Here is a 26653-nt window from a genome sequence, read left to right as displayed (position 1 = left end):
CTAATAAATGATTTGTTAACTATTAACAAATATTTTTTTAATACAAATAAATCCTTCTATCAGTGTACCTATAAATACCGGAAAAAATTGCGTCATAAAATCTATCAATTTCCCAATTCTGGTCAATAATATCAAAACACCTTGATATTTTTCCTTACATATACACTACACATAGCTAACTAAAGAATATTTTTCTCAATCAAACTACCTGGTTCCCATTCTCCGGAATGTTTACCAAAGTATCCAATCACCGAAACCACAATACAAACATAAGCAGTAGATAGCTAACCAGTCAGTTGATACTTTAATTCAATACAATTTACAATAAGCACAAAGTGTAGAATTATTACAAAGAAATAACTTTACTCGAGTGCAAAACTATACATACATGCACATTAGGGTGGCGCAAAAAAACCGACTATTTTTTTTTTTAAGTCTCGAGTGAAAAAATGTTAGTTTTTGATGTTTTAAAAGCTCTCTCCAAAGGACAGCTTAAAAAAAAATTTTTAAGATGTCGCTCCAATTTTTTTTAAATTTCAAAAATCGTCAAAAATCGAATTTTTTTTTTTTTTATTTTTATTTTCGTCACGGTATGATTTTATAGACTAAAAAAAAATAAGTTTCTGAAAATTTCAGTTCAAAATTTGAATTTTGAAAGGTCGCTCATAATTTTTTTCAATTTATTAGTGCATTAGTTTAGATTTTTTCGAGCGACCTTTTACTATTCAAATTAAAATTCCATGCATTTTTTTTTTTTTATTTAGTACCATAATCGATAAAAATACATCACGAGATGAACTAAAAATCAAGCACAACATAGAAAATATAATTTTTTTTTAATTTAATAATTTTATTTAATCAACTGCCAGGCGTGGGTTCGAATCCCAAGCTGGTCTTAGAAACCAGCTTGGTTGAGATTTGACCTTGCCGCGTAGGTTAAGATTTTTTCAAACCAAAAAGACCCCAACGTACCACTCCCAACACTTAAAGTCGGCGATATGACTAATTAAAGAAGAAAAAAAAAAAAAAATTATGAGCGACCTTTCAAAATTTAAATTTTGAACTGAAACTTTCAGAAACTTATTTTTTTTTGGTCTATAAAATTATACCGTAACGAGAAAAAAAATAAAAACAAAAAAATTCGATTTTTGACGATTTTTGAAATTTTAAAAAATTTTGAGTGACCTCTTAAAAATTTTTTTTTAAGCTGTCCTTTGGTGAGGGCTTTTAAAACATCAAAAACTAACATTTTTTCACTCGAGACTCAAAAAAAAAAAAAATTGTCGGTTTTTTTGCGCCACCCTAATGCACACATAATCGATTCTTTGCGTACAGTCATTCATAAACCAAGTGTTAATAGCGCTAAGTTAAGTTCTCTAAAAATGAATAAAAACGAAGAAGGTATAGAAGAAATATAAGAAGATAAGGAAGCGAAGAGAGGGAAATAAAGCATCAAGTGAGTTTTAGTTATCGTTAATCGTACTAGTCCAATATTAGTCCCCAAAGTTAAAACTGTGCAGTTTAAAAATAATTACACTTAAAATTTATAATTTTTATTTATTAAGTATTAATAATTATTATTAATAATTATAATCAATTGCAAGATAATTATATAATTTGACATTGAATTAGCGATAAGTAAATTTTAAGTTCGTGCGTACTTGTACTTAAATTTAAGACGCTAATCCTAGAGATAACTTGAGTGCAAGTGTACCGATAAATATTTGCTATGTATAATTTATTCTGAACTTTGAAGTGTAATCTATTTAATAATTGATGATTAGCTGACTAGATTTTCTGTTAATAATTTAATTAGTTGAGGAAATTTTAGTGCGGAAGAAGATATTTTAGCTTCGAGGTTTCGATGTTTATTTGGTTTTTTTTTTTGTTATTATGATCTGGGGATTTAGTGGGCGATAAATATCTCGAGGGGAAGGTGCAGGATGAGGTCAGTGAAAATTGTGTCCTCGTTTTGCGATAATGATTGTTGGCTTTAGCTTGGTGATTGACAGAGCTCGCTGAGTTTTATTCTATCGAGTGTTGAATGAGCCGCTTGATCTATTTAGCTCCGAGTTATTTTATTTGTTATTTTTATTGTTATGGAAGAAGTGGAAGATTGCCACCGAGAGGAGATTCAGTTCCAGGAATTTTTGGCTTTTGGTAAGAAATTTTTTTAAATTATTTAGTAAGTTTAATAATAAACGTAAAAAAGGAATGTTTCAATTGGAATTTATTTTAAAAAATAAAATTTGAGGATTAAAAAAAAATTTTTTTTCTAATGAATTTTATGCATAGAAAAAAAATTAACTTGAATCAGGAAAAAATTTTATTTATTAGATTTGAATTGAAAAATTTTGAAACTAAGAAATTTTTTTGGTAGGATTAATTATTTTTAGCTTTATTTATTAAGTATAAAAATGAAGGTAAAAAAAGGAATATTTTAATTAGAATTTATTTTAAAGAATAAAATTTGAAGATTAAGAAAAAAATTTTTTTTTTTAAGAATTTTATGCATAGAAAAAAAAATTAACTTGAATCGCGAAAAAAATTTTATTTTGTTGATTTAAATTGAAAAATTTTGAAACTAAGAAATTTTTTTTTGTTTTAAATAAATTTTATTTAATGCAAAAATTTTTTGTATTGATTTAAATTAATTTTTTTTTTTTTAGTGTGATTTTATTTAACAATTTATTTTAGGAAATTTAATTTTCTATAAAAAAAATTCCTTATTAATTTTATCGTATCTGTAAAAATTAACTAAAAATTTTGATTTTAATTTTGTATAAATAATTTTTTTATTTTTAATGAAAAAACTATTTTTTTTTTAAATTCTTGAATTCTTAAATATATAATGTTTTTTTTTTAAATGAAGTAATTTGTTTTTTTTTTAATTTATTAGTTTAAAAATTTCTGCGAAATTTTTAACAAATCGATAAATATTTTCGCATTCTTTATATTCAAATTCTCACGGGTTATTTCTTATTTAGACTATTTTAATACCAACAACATAAATATTTATCTTCATATCTTTTACATTAAAAATATAACTTATGTTATGTCGTGGCTTACAATGAACGTTTTTTTAAATGCATTTTTAAAATACATTTTTTTTTTAATTTTAGTTTATTTAAAGCATAAAATTCAAGAAACATTAAACGAGAAACGCATTAAGTATCTCGTATCGTCCGGTCTCTCGAAAATTTTCCCGAACATGACCTGATCCTAGTGTGTTTAGAGATAAAAAAAATCCCAAGTACACAAATATAAAGGGAGTACTATTGCCCTCAGTTAAGGAAGTTCGAGCGTAACTAATGAGTCAAAATAGTGTTAAAATTTTTGTTAAATTTTAGTTTTCCCAATATCCGTCAAAATTCTTTATTTTAATTTAAAATAATTTAAACAATTTAATAATTGATAATTTTCACTTATTCAATAAAGTAAAGTAATAAAATGACTTTGGTATTTATTACTTGCCGGAATAAATAAACAGATTTGGCAATAGCGCGCTTGATTATACCCATAACTGAGACGTGGATGAGTGTGTGAGTTAAACATTTCTCTCTCTGTAACGATATTTCTATCCTTTTGTTTTTTCTCAGCTGTTGACGCGATGTTGTCAAATCTTTATTCGAATAAATGGCTGACGATAAACCAGTTACAAACATAAAATTTGACTTTAAATATTTCAAAAATTATATCGGTAATGTATTATTATTAAATTGTTTTTATATTTTGCAATAATCCAAGTTTCTTGTGTATAGTTTTTTATCCGTTAAAGTTGGGAGGTTAATATTGAAAAAATAATTAAAGTCTCGACAAAACGTTTGTCCGCCATAAGAGCCCGTGTATGAGGAGATAAAATATGTGATTTTAAAAATTTAATATCTAAGTAACTAAACGGTGAATCTTTTTTAAATTTTTGGATTAGATAAATGACGTATTTATTTATACGTATATTTAATTTCAAAGCTCAAAGTTGGAAATTATTTTAACTTCCCGCTACGAAAATCGAAGATTTTCAAAAATCGGGAAGTTATTGTTTTCACCCCGTTTTGCAAAAACCGAGTTTTCATCAGATCTCGACGTTTGAAGGTCACAGGAAGCTTCCCTGACTATCCCTGCGAGGTTGTCACGGTGTCTGTATGTGTGTGTGTGTGTGAAAGTATGTGAACCGCTTATAACTTTTGAACGGCTTGACCGATTGCATCGCGGTTGGTGCCATTCGAAAGGGCTTGGCCAAACTTAGATTTGTAAAACTATTTGGACCGATTCAGATCAATAGATTTAGAGAAATCTTAAAAAAACTGAAAAAAAAAATTTTTTCAAATATGATTTTTTTGGAATAACTTTTAAACGGCTTGATGGTTCAATTCCAAAAACTAATCAGCTCTTAACCTCAAAAAACCATGTCGATCGCCACCAGTCCGGTCAAAATCGGTTGATTCGTTCGAGAGATATCGTGAACGAAAGAAAACCGAAAAAAGTGTTTTTTCAGAATAACTCCAAAATTTCTAGCGCGATCAATTCAAAATTTGAGATTCTTCGTGAGGCTTGAAAAACTGCGTCGAATGCTACCAACCACGTGAAAATCGGTTTATTTATTCAAAAGTTATTGCGGTTTAAAAATTCAAAAAATAGTGTCATCAAATCCCTATCAGACTTTTGAGCTCGAAGAGCTCAAAAGCATAGGAAAACAATCTCTTTGAGCTTGGAGAGCTCTAAATAACCCATAAATTGTATTTTTGAGCTCGAAGAGCTCAAAAACGTCATTGGTGCAATTTTAAGCGCCTAAGTATGGAATTAGCGGGAAGTTGCAGGGATGGCTTCAGGGTCAACCGTTTTCCTAATTTTTTTATATTAGATTCGCTCGAACTTCCTTAAATAGCGTCACAGACCAGGCTTGGGAAAGTTTTAAAATAATTTTTAAATAAGATAAACTTAGGAAAAAAATAAATAAAATAAAACTCTAAATATTAAATAACAATGGAGTATTCATGAAAAATAAAATAAAAGATTAAATAATATTTTAACTGATAAAAAAATGCTCCAATTATAATAAATAATGAAATACTTTTGGGAAAATAATTCTTAAGATAAAATAATATTTTAAATAATAATGAACAATTGGCATAAATTAATAAAATAATGTTCAAATAATAATTAATAAAATAATGTTCAAAAATTAATTTAAATAATTCGTTAAGGAATAATAATAATTAAACATTAGAAAATTTTAAATAAATATAAAAGATTAATAATTAATTATTGATAATGAATATTATTATCAATAAATATTAAAATAAATAAATTAATTAATAAATAAATAAGTAATAGTTATAAATAAAATAAGAGATTTAGTTAAATAAGGAACATGTACTTGTGTGCAGGTAAATGTGCTTACACGTACACCGATACATAGGTACACATATAGTCTATAAGTTAGAGAGAGAGGGATAGTGTACCCTCTGGGCCTAAAGAGGGGAGTTTAGACGAACATCTTCGGAAAACCCGAAAGAGAGGATAGAAGCCGAGGAAAATAGGCCACTAATTGGTTACTGTTTTCCCCCAAATTGTAATTTTTAAACGCTCAAACTTTCGAGGCCCGGAGATCCTCGCATGAACTCATCCTCTTTGTCCTCCAAAACTCGTCAAGTGCGGATCGCCGAAATTTCTTGTAAAATTCGGTGGATTGTTCACTTGAATTTAAGGTATATTTAAAAATAGAATCAGTGTTTGACAATAATAGTTTTACCGAAGTAGTTTGAAAGATAAATAATATCAGCCAGTCAAATTCTGCGGTCACGTTAAGCGGAATTCAAGGTTTGAGAGTTTATTTATTTAAAATTATACACGGGAAAAAATTTCTGGGAAAATTTACGATACAACTATTGTAAAACTGGACTATACTTTTATTACTATTAATTGTCAAATATTTTAGAAGAAAAAATACTATTTATTCATGAAAAAATACGATATTACTATTGTAAAAAGTAAGAGATGAAAATTTCCAGTGCTGCCTCTGTATCTTTCCAATAGAACTATAGCAAATTTTACAATAGTTGAATTGGAATGTTTCTCAATTAGTGTGTGATGGCCATGCACACACTGATAGAAGGATTTGTTTATAGTTAAAAAGATTTGTTAATATTTAACAAATCATTTAATAGAAGCCATTTGTTAGTCCTTAACAAATATTTTTTAGTATTTAAAAAGATTTATTAATATTTAATAAATGAGTATCAGATTTATTAAATATAAACAAATCATTTTAAATACAAAGAAATATTTGTTTAAAACTAAAAGGTGGTCTCTAATAAATGATTTGTTAACTATTAACAAATATTATTTAATACAAATAAATCCTTCTGTCAGTGCAGCGCTAGACTCCGAGTTTATGTAAATGTTAAAGGATATGGGTCTTAGTTTACCTCGGATAGCGTAGAGGGAGAGTCTCTGGCTGCCAACACAGAGTTGACATTTTTTTACGGTAAAAGTTCTAGAGTTTTACGGTAATTTTATCGTATTATTTCTGAACTTTGCAGCAAAAGTACGGTAGAAATGCTGTATAACTATAGTAAAAAAACTGGCCAAAATAACCACAGAAATACCGTAGGGGACGATCGGGCAAGACGGAGAGGGCGGGTAAAATGAATAATCGTTTTAAATCGCTGGTCGGTCGATAGAAACATTTTAGACAGCAATCTATCAATCTATTATGTAACTACACTTACCGTTATCGATAAAGCATTGGTTTTGCATACTTGTGGGAATTTTTTTTATAAATATTGAAATTTAGGAAAAAAAAAAAATTTTAAATCGTAAGTATACAGTACTTAGTTTAATGTTGTTAAGGACGATGCAGATTTGATTTTTTTTCTTCATATTCAGGACGCGGTTGATATTTTTGCGACGATTGTTTTGATTGAAATGTATTTTCCAATCAGTATTCGTTTTACGCGACCTGAGTATTCATTTTGCCCGCCCTGGTAGGGCAAAACGGATAATGTTGACTTTTTTTTTTTTTTTAATTTCGAAGAAGAATTTCTTTGTTATTATTTTTATTTTACTTTAATTATAAACTTCAATTACCCAAAAAATTATTAGCCAAAGTTAAGAATGGATATGATTGTAATATATACACAGTAAAAAATTTTTCGTCAAATTTAACACAAAAATTTGTGTTGATGATTTTTTTTACACAATTTGTGTTGAATCAACACTCTATTGTATTGAATCAACATACTAAAATGTTAATTTCTACACACTAAAATGTTAAATTCTACACAAACATTTTTACACTTTACACAATGACGAAAAATTTTTTACTGTGTATTTGTTATTTCATTTTCAAATTAACATATCCATTTTGCCCGTCCTTCCCCTATTATTTCAGAATTATAATGGTTAATTTATGGTAAACGCATTAATACCGAAAATTTACGGTATTTCAAAAACCGCGAGGGAAGTTTCGGAGTTGGTTATGCGTGGTGGCGCTGAAGGCGCCGTGGATCGTGATAATTACGATCCGTTTCGCCGTAGTAAGGAAACGTTTCTTTATGATCGCAATAAGTTTTGACATATTCACATACCATGAAAAGTTAATATAAGAATCGGAAGTATAGAGTATATCAGGTTATAATATTTTGAAAATGACAATACTGTTTTGAGCTAATCACAATACTACGTTCACGATCCGCTGGATCGCTACACAGAAAAAAAAATTTCTTGACTGGAGAATAAAATTCTTGGCTCAAGTAAATTTTCGGGTGCCCGAAGGAAGACCGAAGTTGTCTTGGCCGAAGTAAAAACTTTTCTTGAAATTCTATTCTTGGTGGAAGTAATTTTTCTTAATTCAAATTTTCATAAATACTTGATACAATAAATTTTTATATTGGATCAAGATTTTTAGATACTTTAGGGAAGCAGCGCCACCTACTTCAGCTGAGAAAAAAATTTTCTCACCTTGAGAAAATTTTTCTCTTGAATAATTGATATTCATTTTAGATTATTTTAGCACGCAATTATACATATTGAATGAAAGAAAATGGTTCAATATTATTTGATCTTCCCATTTGACATGTTCGTCAATAAAAATATTAATGAAAATTTATTATCGAGATATTTAATTTTTTGGAGCAAGAGAAAAATTTTCTCAAGACAAGAAAATTTACTTCTGTCAAGAACTTAATTTTTTGGAGCAAGAGAAAAATTTTCTCAAAACAAGAAAATTTTCTTGATTTAAATAAATTGTCTTGGATCAAGATACGTATTTCTTGAAGCAAGAGAATTAATTTTGTTGGGATAAGTGAAATTTCTTGTGTCAAAAAAAAATTTTTTTTCGCCCAAGAAAATAATTAGCAAGAAAAATATTTTCTTGGTTCAAGTGAACCATTCTTTCTGTGTACAATAGCAATACTTTTTTCTCCGTGTAGTTTAAATATTAAATTTATATAATTATTACGACAGTATTATCTTTACATCCCTTCTGAGTCCCGGTCTAGAGGCTTCGGCTTGGACCAAAAATAAATTATAAATAATTTACGTTCCGAAATTCGGACGTAACACTTAACAGAATGATTATTGATAAAGAGATTATTATCATATATCTAGTACATTTTGCCAAAGTGAGTCTTTATTAAAATATTTACTTAGCAAATTATAAGTTAATAAAAATAAATGTAAGTTTAAACTTCGGATTAACAAGTCAATTCTTTGTGTTGAAGATTATAAATATAAAATCTCTGTTTATGTTTACAATTATTATTCATCAGCGGCTCAATAACTTACAGCGAAATCATTGCATTTATTTTATAATTATAATTATTATTTATTTTATAATGTTTCAGGTAAAACAGACAAATTATCAAAAATGACTACGGAACAGAGCAACTATTCTAAAAAGGTAAAATTTAAAAAAGTAACTTTCAATAAATCGATAAATTTATAAATACTTCAAAAGATGAGAATCATCATCAATAAAAATAGTTATTTAATTGCTAAGCTCAGCAAAATATTATTTCCCGTCTTTAGTTGATGATAATGTTATCTAACATCTAACGGTCGGGTCAAAGATATTTCATTGAAGAAATGATAACAATAAATATTTAAAAATTCTATTGATGAATGAAAATTACCCAGATTATTAGCAATAATTATAAGAGCTCAGTAAAATAATTTAAAACCATTTAATTTTTTTTTTTCTTCAATGCGATTATTATAATTATTCTAATTAAGGAAATTCATAGAGTCAAAACATCAAAATAACTTAAAAAATTTGCCCGTCTGTCAAGTATGAAGCTTGTAAACATTGTAACTTGCCAAAAAATCTATTAATTCAGTCAAATTTTTTTTTATTTAATTCTTTAAAGGAATAGTAAGTCTCTTATTGCGAATTGCGATGTAATTCGGTGTATAAAATATAATAAAATTTATAAAATAAAGATCACTATATAATTAAACTTATCAGACTAAAAATTTTTAGTGGTCCCGCATGAAAAAACTATATATGGCTGAACATATATGGAAAGTTATAGGGGGAATATGTGATCATATATAGCGGCAAAATTATATATATGAAATAATAAATGTTTTGTTAATATAATGAAGATATATTTGATTCAATATAAGTTCAAATATATTAGTGCCGTATATTACTTAGTATATGTTATAAAATATACTATTATTATATAAAAATTACTTATATAGAAAACTATATAATAGATAAATATATTTTTCGTAAAATATATGTTGAGATAGATTATTACTGTATACTTTCGTTTATAAAATTTCAATTATATGGCAATATATATTATTATTATGAGTTTTACTTGTATACCGTTTTCTGGTTTTTACAAGGCTAATTGTCTCAGCTTCTCCGCATATAGTCTTTTTCAACTCTTTATTATTAACATACGCTCCGCTCTATATTATCAACACAATCTTTCAACTCTTTTATTATCAATATGTTCTCCGCTCTTTTTATAATCAACATGTTCTCCACTTTTTATTATCAACATGTTCTCCGCTTTTTATAATCAACATATCATTTCGCACATAATTCTATTCTCAATGCGGCTGTGGACCGACTTGTGCTTCTGTACTGTAATTACCCTATTACTCACCCCTTTCTATCGGTTTTTGGAATAGTGGCGATGGGGAAACTACAGAGAAAACCCATGTCAGTACAGTCGGCTACCGGAGCGATCTCCGACGGTTGGTGTTGGAACTATTCGAACAACCGTCGGGGCTCGAACCCTCGCCTCACGACATGATGCACGAACGAACTAACGGGATAATGACTTTGTCCGCTCGGCCATCATGCCGCTTTTATATGGCAATATATATTATTGTATTATAAAATACCATACATAATACCAGATATTTATGATATGTCGAAATAGGTCAAAACGGAAAGATTAATAAAAAAAAAAAAAATTAATAGTTTGTCGTATATCTTAAGTTTCAAGAGTAACTTGGTCAATCGAGTTTACGGTCGAAGCAAATCTGAATTTCAGTAAATTAGTAACACATCACGAAATATTTTCTTTTTTTTTATAACTTTTTTTCAGAGAATTATTTGGCCTCAGCATTCTATTGTAAATTGAAAAATCTACAGAGTGATATCATACCTCAAATAGTAACCGACGGAATATCGCTACCTTATATCGAATCAACCAAGTGTCTGGGTCTTTATTTATTTAATAATTTATCTTGGAATTTACACGTCTCGAAAACTGTAAGCAAAATAAACTCTGCTTTATATACCCTTAAAGTAAAGAAAAATATTTACACTAAAGATATTAGGAGGTTATTTATCTCAGCAACGATATTACCACTTATTGATTATTGCTCTATTGTTTTAACAAACACAACTGCCAAGGACAATTCTAAGCTGCAGCGTGCACTAAACTCAGCAATTCGTTTTATTTACAACCTAAAGCGGGACGAGCATATTACACCATTTAGGCGTGAGCTTGGATGGCTATCCATAAGTAAACGTCGAATCTATTTCTTAGCATGTTACTTTTATAAACTGTTAAGCATAGGCAAACCTCTTTACTTGCGTGAGTTATTTATTGAAGACTTAGATACTAGACGCTCTGAAAGACTGGCAGCAAAAAGAAATTTTATAAATTTTAAAGTACCAAATTTTACCTCGACTGTTTATGAATCTTCTTTTGTTGTTAGCTGCATTCGTCTTTGGGAAGAGTTGTCAGAGGATCTAGTCAAAGCGCCTAGTATTGATATTTTTAAGAATAAAATCTTTCATTACCTCTTCGAACTTGATATTTAAAAATTGTCTGTTAAATTCAGTTAAATCATCAAAAACTATGTAATCAAACAAAAATGTTACTTAAATCTTAAGTTATTCTTCAATCTGTATTGTTAAATTATATTCTTCTTTTTACTCTGTCAAAATATACATTAAGTTAAGTATTTATTAAGTTATAAAATATCGTTAAATTAAGCATCAAATATGTAAAATATTTTAATATAATGTAAACTTTTCTTTTGCCATCTGGCCAGTTAAGGCTTTGGCATAAATAAATATATCTATCTATCTATCTATCTATCTATCTATTGTAATTTTGGTACCAATGCCAATATTAAAATTATATTGAACATATAATTTAAAGTATATTTTAAATTATACTGAAAAATACATTGTTCTTATACTATTTATAATATAGTGTTGATTATAATATGTACGATATATTTAATCATATATTGCTGAAAATATAATTGAAATATATGTTATGAGTATAACATCAATACATAATACTACATATATCATTATTGTATATATGAAACGGCAAAATTTTGCATATGGGTCCTTATATAATCACATATATTTTTATATATGTAAAATATAATTTTTTGTATATGATGAAGGATATATAGCTTTTTCATGCGGGGTAGTAATTTATCTTTACCATTAAATTTTACGAATGAAAGTCTTTAAATTAACTAATTAAAGCACCAAAATATTCTTCAACTTGAATTATTAGTTTTTAAGGTATTATTTTTAATTAATTTCTAATAATATTTAATTTTACAGAGAAAACATTTAAAATACGGAAATTCAACTGATCTCAAAATGTCAGAGTTCCAAAAAATAGAAAATATTGAAAAAGATGACACGAAGAACCACAAAAATGGAACAAATAATTCTCCCAACGATCACAAGTATGTTAAATAACAATCTTCTATACTTACACGCTTCCCTAGCGGTTTTGTAAATGCCGAAAAAATGTTGCAATTATACAGTATTATTGCGGTATTTTTTCAGCATTTTTTCGGTTGTTTTGGTCAGTTTTTTTATCGAAAAATTACGGAACATTTACCGTAAAAATGCGATACATTTACGCTGAAAATGCGGCATATTTACGGTAATAAGGCAGTAAAATGACTGTATTAAAACCATATTTAAAAAATGGTGTCAAATTAAATAACGCTCGGACTGGGATTCGAACCCAGAACCTCCTGGGGACATGTCGGCTACTCTACCATTTGAGCTACCCGGTCTATACCATATTGTTTTTTTGCTTATTCTATATACATTAAGCCACACGGTCCATCTTACGATAAGCACATTTAAAATTAAATAATATAATTATAGATGTGAAACAATATAACTTTTCGATTTTAGAAAATTTGCAATTTTCTAAGTGAGAAATTAAAAATTGAAATTAAAATTAGAATATATTTACTTAACATATGTATTATTTTATATTAATTATCGCTAAATACCTAATTAAAAAATAATATTCTACATATTTTTTATTCAAAAATAGTATTTGTTTTTGCAAAGTAGCGATGGAGAATAAAAAGCAAAATTTGAAATTTTTCATTTTATTCATTTCTAACATAGAAGTGAACTAAAAATAAAACTAAATCTTTAATAATTGTCCATTATGTCAGAAAATATTCGGCAAAATTACTATATTATTACGGTAATTATTTGGAATTTTTTGGGTAAAATTTGGGCATTGATGCGGTAATTGTATAGTATATTTTTGGTAACTGTACAGCATAAGTGCAGTATATATACTGGATAACTACAGTATAAAAACTGGCCAAAACAACTATAGTTTAACCGCATTATTACCGAATTATAACGGTAAATATACGGCATGAGCATAAATGCCGAAAAATTACGGTATTTTTACGGCATTATCAAAACCGCGAGGGTTCTAGCGTGAATGCTTTTTTGTAATATATATTTTTTTTTGCAGAAAATTGAAGCATGTTTTGAGAAAAAAAGTTTTCGAAACGCGTAACTCGACACTCACTGATCTCTTTAATGAAATTAAGCATGTCAAAACAATTTACAATTTTTTCGTAGCATTGTTCTTGATTGCGTTTTTGAACACAGCTGTTTATGACATTCTTCAAAATGGATCGTAAGTACAGTATAAAAAAAATTTTCAATTTTCCTGATTGAGAAATCTAATTTGAAATGATTTAAAAGCATCGGATTTGAATACTATATATGGGTGATTCTCTGTAAGGATGTTTTTCGCTGTCCCAGGCTTTTTTTTATTAGAAAAATTGTTATTTTGTTACTAAAAAAAATTTATTACGAAAGTAAAAAAACATTTCTATTCGGAGCATTGAAAACTAAAATGAAATAAATTTTGGTTTTTTTGCTATAAATTCGTAAACCACCGAAATAACGGTCCCTTGGGCTGTCTCATTTCCAAAATTAAAACTTTAAGATTAAATTTTAAGTTATTCGTCCATAATATATCGCGTGCTTAAAGATAAAAGGACGCATAAATTCTTATAAGTCATTTTACCTTTAGGCACGCGATATAATTTGGTCCATAATGTTCATAAACTTAATTAGATAACTAACAATCTTCTTCAATAAAAAGTACCGAAAATTAATTTGTTCCATTAAATTCATTAAACCAAGGTTTGTCCCAGGCATTTTAAGAACAGTCCCCTGCCAGAAGTTCAAAGCCAAAAAAAAATCCAGCGTGTTATTTTACCTTTTGTAAGGTTTATAAGGACCTAACTAGCCTTGAGTTAATAACCATAGGGCTGTTAGCGCTTTATCGGCATTTTATTTAGTGTCAAAGCACCGTTTGTGCTGGAAATATATGTCTGGGCCACTTGAAAACTCAGTCCCCTGGCAACTATTTTTATTTATAATTTATTTATAAAATTCGATCTATAAGTCTTAATATTATTCTAATTAATGTAAACATTCATTGAGAACTTGAAAAGTTGAATGAATTGAAATAGTTTGCTTGATTTTTCTCAATTTGATAAAAAAAAATTAGGAAAACGGTTGACCCTAAAGGCCATCCCTGCAACTTCCCGCTAATTCCGTTAATACTTGGCCGCTTTTTTGAACTCTTCGAGCTCAAAAGTACAATCTGTGTGTTGTTTTAAGCGCTCCGAGCTCAAAAAGATACCTTTTCTATGCTTTTGAGCTCTTTGAGCTCAAAAGTCTGATAGAAGTTTCATAGAACACTATTTTTTGAATGTTCATACCGCAATAACTTTTAAATGAATGAACCGATTTTTACGCGGTTGGCGGCATTCTACGTAGTTTTTTAAGCCTTATAAATAATTTCTAAGTTTTAATTGGTCAAACTAGAAATTTAGGAGTAACTCTGAAAAAACACTTTTTTCGGTTTTCTTTCGTTCACGATATCTCTCGAACGAATCAACCGATTTTGACCGAATTGGTGGCGATCGACGTGGTTTTTCAAGGTTGAGAGCTGATTAGTTTTTGGAATCGATCGGTTGAGCCGTTTAAAAGTTATCCCAAAAAAACCACTTCAGAAAAAATTTTTTTTCCTACTTTTTTTTAGATTTCTCCAAATTTCTCAAAATCTATCGGTCCGAATCGGTTCAAATTAACAGGAAATCTAAGTTTGGCGAAGCCCTTTCGAATGGCACCAACCGCGATAAAATCGGTTCAACCGTTCAAAAGTTATAAGAGGTTTACATACGTACACACACACACATACATACAGACATAGTGACATCCTCGCGGGAATAGTCAGGAAAGCTTCCTAGGACCTCAAAACGTCGAGATCTGATGAAAACTCGATTTTCGAAAAACGGGGTAAAACCAATAACTTCCCGATTTTTAAAAATTTTCAATTTTCTTAGCGGGAAGTTAAAAAAAACAGTCCCCTGGTAAACAGTCCCTTGTGATAGATAGATAGATAGATAATAATTTTATTGGATTCTGGAGCCTAGGCTCCCTCAGAACCATCATCAAATATACATTTATAATTAGTGTATGATGTACAGAGTTTTAGATACATAAAAATAAAATCAAAATAAATATAGTAATTAACAGTAATAACATGTTAATCATGCTTATAAATAATACTTGTGTTATACAAAGCTCAACAACCTTCAATAGCAGTAATAAACGTTCAATATAGCAGATCAATAATTTTGGAAATAATAATCATAGCACAGTCTACGGAATATTTCGAAACTTTCGGCTTTTGTAATTTCAGCTGGCAGCGCATTCTAGATACGTATACCACGAATAAGAAACGAGTTATCATACATACAACAATTAGGCAAAGATTCTAAGTGACATTTAAATAGCTGACGATAATTTAAATATATTTCTTTGTAAAAGAGGCATGCTATAAAGTAGTTTCTTCTGTCACTCAGCTTTAACCAACCCAGCCTCTTAAAGTACGGAGTAATGTGTTCAGCCCTCGCAATTTTATAGATATAGCGAACACAGCAATTCATTTTGCGCTGTAATCGCATTTGCGAGTCATTAGTAATATTGCAGTAAGCCGCACAACAATAATCAAACACTGGGAATATTAATGGTGATGTTATATGGCAAAAGAAACACATAGATCGGAAAAACAAATAGTATATTACATACCTAGGCCAGTAAAATAAGAAAAGTCTCAGATCACATGTAATTGTTGGCCGAGGCGAAGCCGAGGTTGACAAACATGTGATCTGAGGCTTTCTTATTTACTGGCCAAGGTGTGTATACTATTTTTCTGCTCGACGTAGCCGGAATGTGGCAACTTTGTTTAGCGCAGCGGCCAGAAAGTTGCCACTTTCCGGCCGGAGGGCAGAAATAGTATATTACACTACAAGGGCAGAAAGTTTGAGATTCCTGCACTGTGCGCCATGATGCCCGAGGCGAAGCCGAGGGCATCATGGCGCGCAGTTCAGGGCTCTCAAACTTTCTGCCCGTGTGGTGTATACTATTTTTCTTTATTTTCGGCCGAAAGTACGCTGACTTACAAATCAATTAACGTTACAGTTAAATGTTCTTAGTACGTTGTCGATGCCCGCCCGACATTTGCGGCACGAGCGAAGCGAGTGCGGCTGGTCGGGGGCGGGCATCGACTTCATCTAAATAGACAAAAATAATAGTAACTTTTTAAAATTAAATTAATTCAATTGAATAGTCTTATTTTTATTAATTTTTGATTACTCAAATACATTAAAATCATTAATTTTATCAAAATTTTAATTATTTCGAGTAATTTGTCAACTATTTTTAATTAATTATTGCATATTTTCTTTTTCATCACAACTATTACCAGTACATGAACTATAAGAATTATAAAAATTATTAATAATGAATGAAAAAAAATGATTCAATATTATTTGATCTTCCCATTTGACATGTTCCTCAATAAAAATATTAATGATTATTTATTATTAAGATATTTAATTTTTTGAAGCAAAAGAAAAATTTTCTCAAGACAAGAAAATTTACTTCTGTCAAGAACTTAATTTTTTGGAACAAGAGAGAAATTTTCTCAAAACAAGAAAATTTTCTTGATTTAAATAAATTGTCTTGGATCAAGACACGTATTTCTTGAAGCAAGGGAATTAATTTTGTTGGAATAAGTGAAATTTCTTGTGTCAAGAAAATAATTAGGAAGAAAAATTAATTTGGCTGTTTATTTATTATGATTAAGCTGATAGTTTTGTAGCCCTTGTTAATTTTTTTTCTAATAAAATCAAAAATAATTTGGTCAGATAATTTTGTATAGATTTAAGACATCCTTACAGAGAATCACCCATATAGATATACAATTAAAATGAAAGTAATCATTTCAAATCATCTTTCTGAATCAGGGTTATCATTAATTATTTTTCTTCAGTCTAAGCCTCGGATTCTTTACGATAAAATTGGGATTCGGAAAAATGACAACTGTTATAAAAATGTGGTGTTTTATGGAGGCTTCATCTTATAGTGTGTATTATTTCTACAATTTTTATGCTCATCAACGAATTAAATTATCACCAAAATGTAAGTCTGTTTTTTTTTTTATCATATCAATATGCCGGAAACAAAATTTTCCTTGTTCTCTTAATTATATACGTAATTTATTAAATTCAATTATTTTTTTACAGCATTTCAGTTAAAAATTTGGGATTACACGTGGTTCTTGCTATTTGTTGCATATCAACTAACGTTCTTAGTTCTGCCGGCACACATAACCTTAAAATCCCAGCTTCCGCCTCCTTCTGCTACCATCGTTTTAATGGAACAGGTGAGTAATTAAAATTCTTTCTTTTTGCCTGGGAATTGATTGAAAATGTAACAATTGAATTTCAGGTCCGCATGATTATGAAAATTCATGCCTTTGTTCGAAGCACTGTTCCATCAGTATTGAATCGTAAATTAAATGACGGAAGTGGAGATCTTATTCCAAAATTCAATAAATTTTCGTACTTTATGTTTGCACCGACTTTGATTTATCAAGATAATTATCCAAGGTAATTATTAAGATTATTTATTGCGTAAAATTACTAACCGTTTTTTAAAGAATTATTATAGAAAAATAGTATATTACACATCTAGGGCAGTCAAATAAGAAATGTCTCAGATCACATGTAATTGTTGTCCGAGGCGAAGCCGAGGTCAATAAACATGTGATCTGAGGCTTTCTTATTTACTGCCCGTGGTGTGTATACTATTTTTCTCCTCGACGGAGGCGGAAAGCGGCATTTTCGTTTAGCGCAGCGGGAGGAAAATTGACGCTTTCCGCCCGGAGGTGAGAAAAAGTATTTTTTTTTTCTCTTTAAATGTATTTGATGCCTGCCCCCACGACCAGCAGCACTCGCTTCGCTCGTGCCGCAAATGTCGTGGTAAGCATCAAAACATACTCATCAACATTTAAAGTTAAAAAAAATAAAATTAATAACGTACTTTCGACCCGCTATGAAGAAAAATCGTATACACTATACTCGGCTTCGCCTCGGGCATAATGACACGCAGGGCCGAAAATTCAACTTTCGGCCCTTGTAGTGTAATATACTATTTAATTCATTATAAAAACATGTTAAATGAATCATTTTTTGAAATTTAACATTGAAAAACTTATACACGAGAAGCTTTGCACAAGCACAAAATAGTATATTACACACCTAGGGCAGTAAAATAAGAAATGTCTCAGATCACATGTAATTGTTGTCCGAGGCGAAGCCGAGGTCAATAAACATGTGATCTGAGGCTTTCTTATTTACTGCCCGTGGTGTGTATACTATTTTTCTCCTCGACGGAGGCGGAAAGCGGCATTTTCGTTTAGCGCAGCGGGAGGAAAATTGACGTTTTCCGCCCGGAGGTGAGAAAAATTATTATTCAAAATCAATGTTATTTTCTTGAATTAAATAAACAATTAGACTTACCGAATAACGCTGGAGACGTTCCGAAGAATCTTCTTGTCGCAAAATAAATTCTTGCCCTATTTTTACTCTCATTACTAAATTACTTTTATTCCAATGAAATTCTACCCTTCAATTTATCAGAAATTCGAGCTTCAATTAAAATCAACCAATTTCTATTTATAATAATATATTTAAAAATTTTTAATCACAAAAAATTTCAACAATTGCATTTTCTTTTATTTAACTCTAAAGTTGGACTTCTAATTTATCACAGAATTATTTATAGTACATTTAAAAAAAATATACAACATATCTTATTTATTTGTTAAAGTGGAGCCATTGTGAAAATACCTCAAAAAGCACATTACGCTTTTGAACAATAAAGTAAATTTTTTTTTTTGTTAAGCCCTCTATTTTTATTTTAAACTTTTTAAAAATTATTTTCTGCATGTAAGTTTGATTATTTATTAAAGCGTGTATTCAGTTTTTTTAAATCATAATTGTTTTAAATTGAAAAACGAACAATACTCTCTAGTAGATCTTAACTTAACCTTAGTTATATTCTTGATTCATGGATTGAGCTATGCATAACTTAGTACACGCCTTAGTACTTGGCACAAGGCACTACCGTGTCTTTGAATATAAAAACTCTGTAATCCTGAAGATCCTGGTCAGGATAATAGAACAGAGTTTTAATAAAAAAACAAACTTAAAAGTATAAAATAATTTCCAATAAGATTAAAATAAAAATAGACAGATTAACAAAAAAATATTGTGTGGTTTTATGAAACCACGATGCAAGTGAAACTTTTTTTGGATTGTTGACATTCAACTCAAAATTTTCAGAAAATTAATCAATTTAGGGTATTAAAATTGCGTTTTTAATCCTAACTTGGTAATTGGTAAATGAAAAGGGTCATGTCAGCCCAGGGGATGTTGCCGCGATTGTGCTTATAGTTATTAATGAATCTTAATGAAATTTAGTACACATATTTCTCAGACGATTATCTCAAATAAGTTCAAAGATGAGTTAAGTTGGTCAATAAGTTTAGAAATAATACACGGAAAAAACAACATTTAACTGGTTTCCATGTCGGATGGAACCTAGTTCCATCTATAGTGAAAAAATGTACAGATGGTCACTACTTCTATGTAGATTGTAGTAGGGACAATCATCGTTGAACTGAGATTATACAAATATAAATAATGCTGTGAAGCGGGAAAGAATAGGAGTTACGGTAATTATTACATGAAGCGTTCCACATTCACGTAACAGGATATTGGTAGGAAAGGATTGAGAAAGGAATGTGGAGAGGATCATCTTAATGTGAGTTTATAGAATATGCGAGAAAAAATCCACAGATTCGGTAGAATCTGGCGCCAAGTTCCGTTCAAATCTGCTGTAAACGGAGCGCCAGACTACCGACTGTGTTTACTGTAAGCAGAACGGTATTTTGAGGTTGCAAAATTTTATTTAATTCTACGGTACTTTTTATTCCTAAATTGTATATTATAACAGTAATTCATACTTTATTTGACTGTTATTAATTAATTATATTCACTTATAACAATTAATCTACTTGAAATTATTAAATTTAATCCGCACAAACTATAGCAACGCAAAAATTTCGATCCTGACTTTTTTTCGATGAGCAAAGTGATCTGCCACAGACTAAATAATTCGAGAATGCATAGTAATCCTTTATTAGATGAGAAACTACAGTTAAAAAAAGATATTTCACAGCTTGCATCTACACCCGCCAGGGTGCGCTGGAATTATTTTTACATAAACTGTAGTAAATTTTTATTATAATTACAAAAAATACTAAAATCCGAACAAAAACAGTTTCACTGTAAAAAAATCGCGCCAAGTCCACGTTCATAAGACTATTAAGAAAAAAAAATTTGTTTTTTTCTTTACAAAAATATATAAAATAAAAAAATCCAAGTAACCGATATGATTGTTTATGATTTTTGGAAATTAAAAAAAATTGTGTTATAAATTTAAAAATTAAGAAAAAAATTTTGGAACGTACTTGGTGTGCGTCATTGTGTATTTCAATTTTTTTTAAGTCCTAGTAAATAGATTTTACGAATTTTATTAAAAGTAAAATATTTTGCAACTGCGCACACTAAATACGTTCCAAATTTTTTTTTTAATTTTTAAATTTATAACAAAATTTTTTTTAATTTCCGAAAATCATAAACAATCATATCGGTTACTTGGATTTTTTAATTTTTTTATTTTATATATTTTTGTAAAGAAAAAAACAAATTTTTTTTTTTTAATAGTCTTATGAGCGTGGACTTGGCGCGATTTTTTTACAGTGAAACTGTTTTTGTTCGGATTATTAGATAGCTCGGACTAGGATTCGAACCCAGAACCTTCCGAAGACATGTCGGCTACTCTACCATTTGAGCTATCCGGTCTATACTAAATTTCCTTTCGCTTATTCTATATACATTAAGCCACACCGTCCATCTTACGGTAAGCATTTTTACGTTGAGTCCCATCTCGGATTGAACTGAGTTAAACGAAGATTGTCTCCACCACAATCTACATAGAAGTAGTTACCATCTGTACATTTTTTCACTATAGATGGAACTAGGTTCCATCTAACATGGAAACCAGTTAAATGTTGTTTTTTCCGTGTAGCCATTTGAATTTTTCTGAAAATAGTGAAAGTTGCATTTTCTGTCTTGTCATTTTTGAAGAACATTTAATTGAAATAAGATATCTTATTATTTCTTCAAAACTTATCTTATGATTGATAAAATTGCGTCTTTAATTTGATCTATCAAATTTTTACCGAATGATGATCTTATTAAGATTATAAGAATTTCAATTTCTGCCAGTTTTTGGTAGACCGGTTTTATTAGTCTGTGTAATAAAACTAACGGTGGTTTGATTGAAAATTAATTGTGATTTTTCACTGATAATTTATTGTTTGATATAATTTTTTTAACTATGAATTTTATCGAGATCTACCTTTCAATTCAATTATTCTATCAATGACTTTATTTTCGCCATGAGTCTCGTAGTTTATAAATGTAACTAATATTCTGTAGTAATGAAAATAAGCCTTGATTAAACAAAAGGATTAAAAAGTATTTAAAGTATTGAACTATTAATATTTAAAATTTTCTCAAATTCTACCTCTTATGAAAGTTCAGTACATGAAGAATCATTTTTGATCCTTTTGTTTTTTTAGGGAGTAAAGAACGTCTTACATTGCATTTGAATATAAATGCTACACGGTTAGCTGATACGAGCTATGGGTGCCGCCATATTGGCCTTGGCTGCTCTGCCGTGAGCCTTTCACTTTATCCCCACTCCACGGCCGGGTAATGCGACATGCGATAGATGGACGAAAAATTTTGGGGCGATAGAATAAAAGTTTCACTTTAATAAATTTATTCTATTGTAAAAAAGATTCACTGTAAATTTGAAAACACACTAGTCAATAATTAACAACAATCAACATCCAAACGAAGTATAATTAGTAACCTCTTTGCACTAATAACTGTCTAAGACGTCCAAAATATCGAGCAAGTATAATTTCAATCACAAAAACAACAAAAGCAAAAGCAGCACAATACCCGACAAAATAATAATTGAATATCAAATAAAATTAATAAAAAATTCATGATTGATCTTTGCTATACTCTAGACGTGCACATTTTTATTTAACGAAGTTTTCGTTTTATCATTATAATACTTATTATAATAAGAATCTTAATAATCATGAGAAAATTTCTCCTGTTTTTCATCAAAATTATTCATAATTAAGGATTTTCCCTCAAAGTAAATGACCAAAGTTCCCGGACAACGTATGCGCAGAACCGTTCTAGCGCATCTAAAACCTGAATTTTCAACATTCGATCATGTTAATCTTGAAACTCAACAATTGCTTTTAAAATTACAGAACTGAAAAAATCAGATGGCGTGTAGCTACAAAATATTTTCTAGAAGCTGTCTTTGCAATATTATTTGTATCATTGATGTTCGAGCGCTACGTTCTTCCAGCTTACAAAGACTTTGGTCGTGAACCATTTAATTTGCACACATTTTCATCACGGATAATAAGCACTACATTACCAGGAACAATAATATACCTCTGTGGATTTTACTGTTTGCTCCATGCTTGGATGAATGGATGCGCTGAGTTGACGCGCTTTGGGGACAGATTGTTTTACCAGGTAAAATTTAAAGAAACCACGCGACAATGTTATACTCATCGAGACCGTTCATTTGAGTACCTGCATTTCGCATGCATTTTTTATATATTTAATATATATGATATTTGTGAAATATACAACATATATGAAAAAAATCATGTGGGTACTCAAATGAAAGGTCTTGATAAATGTAACATCGAGATGAGCTTATATCTTTAAAAATATCATAGATAGTTTACAAAATACAATGTAATTTCTTAATTATTAATATTTTTAAAGATATAAGCTCATCCTGATGTTACACTCACTGAGACCTTTTATTTGAGTACCTATATGATTTTTTCATATATTTTATATATTTGATATATATATATGATATTTGTGAAATATATAAAATATACATAAAATTCATGTGGGTACTCAAATGAAAGGTCTCGATAAGTATAACATTGGGATGAGCTTATATCTTTAAAAATATCATCAGTTGACAAAATACAATGTAATTTCTTAATTATTAACATTTTTAAAGATATAAGCTCATCCTGATGTTACAGTCATTGAGACCTTTCATTTGAGTACCTACATCAATTTTTCATATATTTTATATATTTGATATATATATATATATATATATGATATTTGTGAAATATATAAAATATACATAAAATTCATGTGGGTACTCAGATGAAAGGTCTCGATAAGTATAACATCGGGATGAGCTTATATCTTTAAAAATATCATCAGTTGACAAAATACAATGTAATTTCTTAATTATTAACATTTTTAAAGATATAAGCTCATCCTGATGTCACAGTCATTGAGACCTTTCATTTGAGTACCTACATCAATTTTTCATATATTTTATACATTTGATATATATAATATTTGTAAAATATATGAAAAATTCATATGGGTACTCAAATGAAAGGTCTCAATAAGGGTAACATCGGGATGAGCTTATATTTTTAAAAATATCATTAGATTACAAGATGCAATGTAATTCCTTAATTATTGGCATTTTCAAAGATATAAGCTCATCCCGATATTCCTCTTATCAAGACCTTTCATTTGAGTACCCACATCAATTTTTCATATATTTTATATATTTGATATATATAATATTTGTAAAATATATGAAAAATTCATATGGGTACTCAAATGAAAGGTCTCAATAAGGGTAACATCGGGATGAGCTTATATTTTTAAAAATATCATTAGTTTACAAGATGCAATGTAATTTCTTAATTATTGGCATTTTCAAAGATATAAGCTCATCCCGATATTCCTCTTATCAAGACCTTTCATTTGAGTACCCACATCAATTTCTCATATATTTTATATATTTGATATATATAATATTTGTAAAATATATGAAAAATTCATATGGGTACTCAAATGAAAGGTCTCAATAAGGGTAACATCGGGATGAGCTTATATTTTTAAAAATATCATTAGTTTACAAGATGCAATGTAATTCCTTAATTATTGGCATTTTCAAAGATATAAGCTCATCCCGATATTCCTCTTATCAAGACCTTTCATTTGAGTACCCACATCAATTTTTCATATATTTTATATATTTGATATATATAATATTTGTAAAATATATGAAAAATTCATGTGGGTACTCAAATGAAAGGTCTCAATAAGGGTAACATCGGGATGAGCTTATATTTTTAAAAATATCATTAGTTTACAGGATACAATGTAATTTCTTAATTATTGGCATTTTCAAAGATATAAGCTCATCCCGATATTCCTCTTATCAAGACCTTTCATTTGAGTACCCACATCAATTTTTCATATATTTTATATATATGGGTGATTTTCTGTAAGGATGTTTTTTGCTGTCCCAGGCATTTTTTTATTAGAAAAATTGTTATTTTGTTACTAAAAAAAATTTATTACGAAAGTAAAAAAACATTTCTATTTGGAGCATTGAAAACTAAAATGAAATAAATTTTTGTTTTTTTGCTATAAATTCGTAAACCACCGAAATAACAGTCCTCTGGGCTGTCCCATTCCCAAAATTAAAACTTTAAGATTAAATTTTAAGTTATTCGTCCATAATATAAAATTTTGTCGATAATGTTTATAAACTTAATTAGTTAGCTAACAATCTTCTTCAATAAAAAGTACCGAAAATTAATTTGTTTCATTAAATTCATTAAACCAAAGTTTGTCCCAGGCATTTAAAGATCAGTCCCTTGCCAGAAGTTCAAAGCCAAAAAAAAAATCCAGCGTGTTATTTTACCTTTTGTAAGCTTTATAAGGATCTAACTAGCCTTGAGTTAATAACCATAGGGCTGTTAGCGATTATCGGCATTTTATTTAGTGTCAGCACCGCTTATGCTGGAAATATGTGTCTGGGCCACTTCAAAACTCAGTTCCCTGGCAACTATTTTTATTTATAATTTATTTATAAAATTGAATCCATAAGTCTTAATATTATTCTAATTAATGTAAACATTGATTGAGAACTTGAAAAGTTGAATGCATTGAAATAGTTGCTTGATTTTTCTCAATTTGATAAAAAAAAATAGTCCTCTGGTAAACAGTCCCCTGTGATGTTATACGGCAAAATATACACAAATATCGAAAAAGCAAAAATTAAATCGGCTGTTTATTTATTATGATTAAGCTGATAGTTTTGTAGCCCTTGTTAATTTTTTTTCTAATATAATCAAAAATAATTTGGTCGGACAATTTTGTACAGATTTAAGACGTCCTTACAGAGAATCACCCATATCACAAATATAAAAAAAATTCATGTGAGTACTCAAATGAAAGGTCTCGATGAGTACAACTTCGAGATGAGCTTGTATCTTCAAAAATGTACAACATTAAATAAAAACTAATTTTTTCAAACTTTCAGGACTGGTGGACTTCAGTATCATACGGCAAATACTATCGAACTTGGAACATCGTGGTGTACGACTGGCTCTACACTTACATCTACAGAGACTTTTACGAAAAATTGTTTCCAGGTAACAAGTTAATAGCGACATTTTCCGTGTTTTTCACATCGGCAGTCGTCCATGAGTACATACTAGCATGTGTATTCCGATTTTTCTACCCAGTGATGTTTTTATTTTTCGGAGTCTTCGGATTCGTTCTTGTCTTGATAACAAAAAAAGAGTCGAGCGCAATCGGCAACATTTTTCTGTGGTTCTCTCTGATAACCGGCTCCGGTATGATGGTCAGTTTCTACACCATGGAATATTTTGCTCGGCTTAATTGTCCAGGATTAAAAGACGAATTTTTGGATTCCTTCGTGCCCAGAAGTTGGCTTTGCTATGACCGATTTTCCGGCGGAAACGGTGAAAATCATCTAGTTTTGTATATAAGTACTTTGTCTTTTTTGACTTTATTTACATTGTTGTATAAAAAATTCGGTTAATTTTTTTTTGTGTTTATTTAATCATAATTTAATTATTTGTGATGTGTTTAAGTCGCGAGAATTTTTGTAATTAAAAAGAAAATTTATTTATAATTGTTATGCTAAATAAAAAAATAATGTTATTTTTAAAACAAGTTTATATAGATTTATTATAGCGATTTTTTGATAAATATAATATTTAATATATTTTTATATAAATCATAAGTCATAATTCATTAATTTAATGATAAGACAACAGGATTATGCATATATACATTGTATACATAAACCAATTTTTTTTTACAATATAATTTATTATTATTATAATTAATATTATTCTTAATTAGAAGATATAAGTTTAATTTACATTTATAACACTTTAATTAATTTTATTTTTATTTTTTTAATAACTAATTAATTCGTCAATCAGATCCTAATTAACTAGGCAGTTTTTTTTTAATT

At 29.0% G+C, this 26653-nt stretch overlaps 1 protein-coding gene across 1 annotated transcript; it reads left to right on the top strand.

The window, feature by feature from the left end:
- Window positions 1-1590: 1590 nt before the first annotated feature.
- Window positions 1591-26266, top strand: LOC123270202 (sterol O-acyltransferase 1). The gene is made up of 9 exons (XM_044736149.1): window positions 1591-2160; window positions 8847-8902; window positions 12059-12186; window positions 13236-13403; window positions 17124-17272; window positions 17377-17516; window positions 17582-17742; window positions 22560-22833; window positions 25688-26266. The coding sequence occupies exons 1-9, from the start codon at window positions 2100-2102 to the stop codon at window positions 26210-26212; spliced, it is 1662 nt and encodes a 553-aa protein (XP_044592084.1). The 5' UTR covers window positions 1591-2099; the 3' UTR covers window positions 26213-26266.
- The last annotated feature ends 387 nt before the right edge of the window (window positions 26267-26653 follow it).

The sequence above is a fragment of the Cotesia glomerata genome, linkage group LG8 (genome assembly GCF_020080835.1).
Source record: "Cotesia glomerata isolate CgM1 linkage group LG8, MPM_Cglom_v2.3, whole genome shotgun sequence".
NCBI classification, from domain to species: Eukaryota; Metazoa; Arthropoda; class Insecta; order Hymenoptera; family Braconidae; genus Cotesia; species Cotesia glomerata.
Note: the sequence above shows the minus strand (reverse complement) of the source record. Positions and strands in the feature narration are given on the sequence as shown.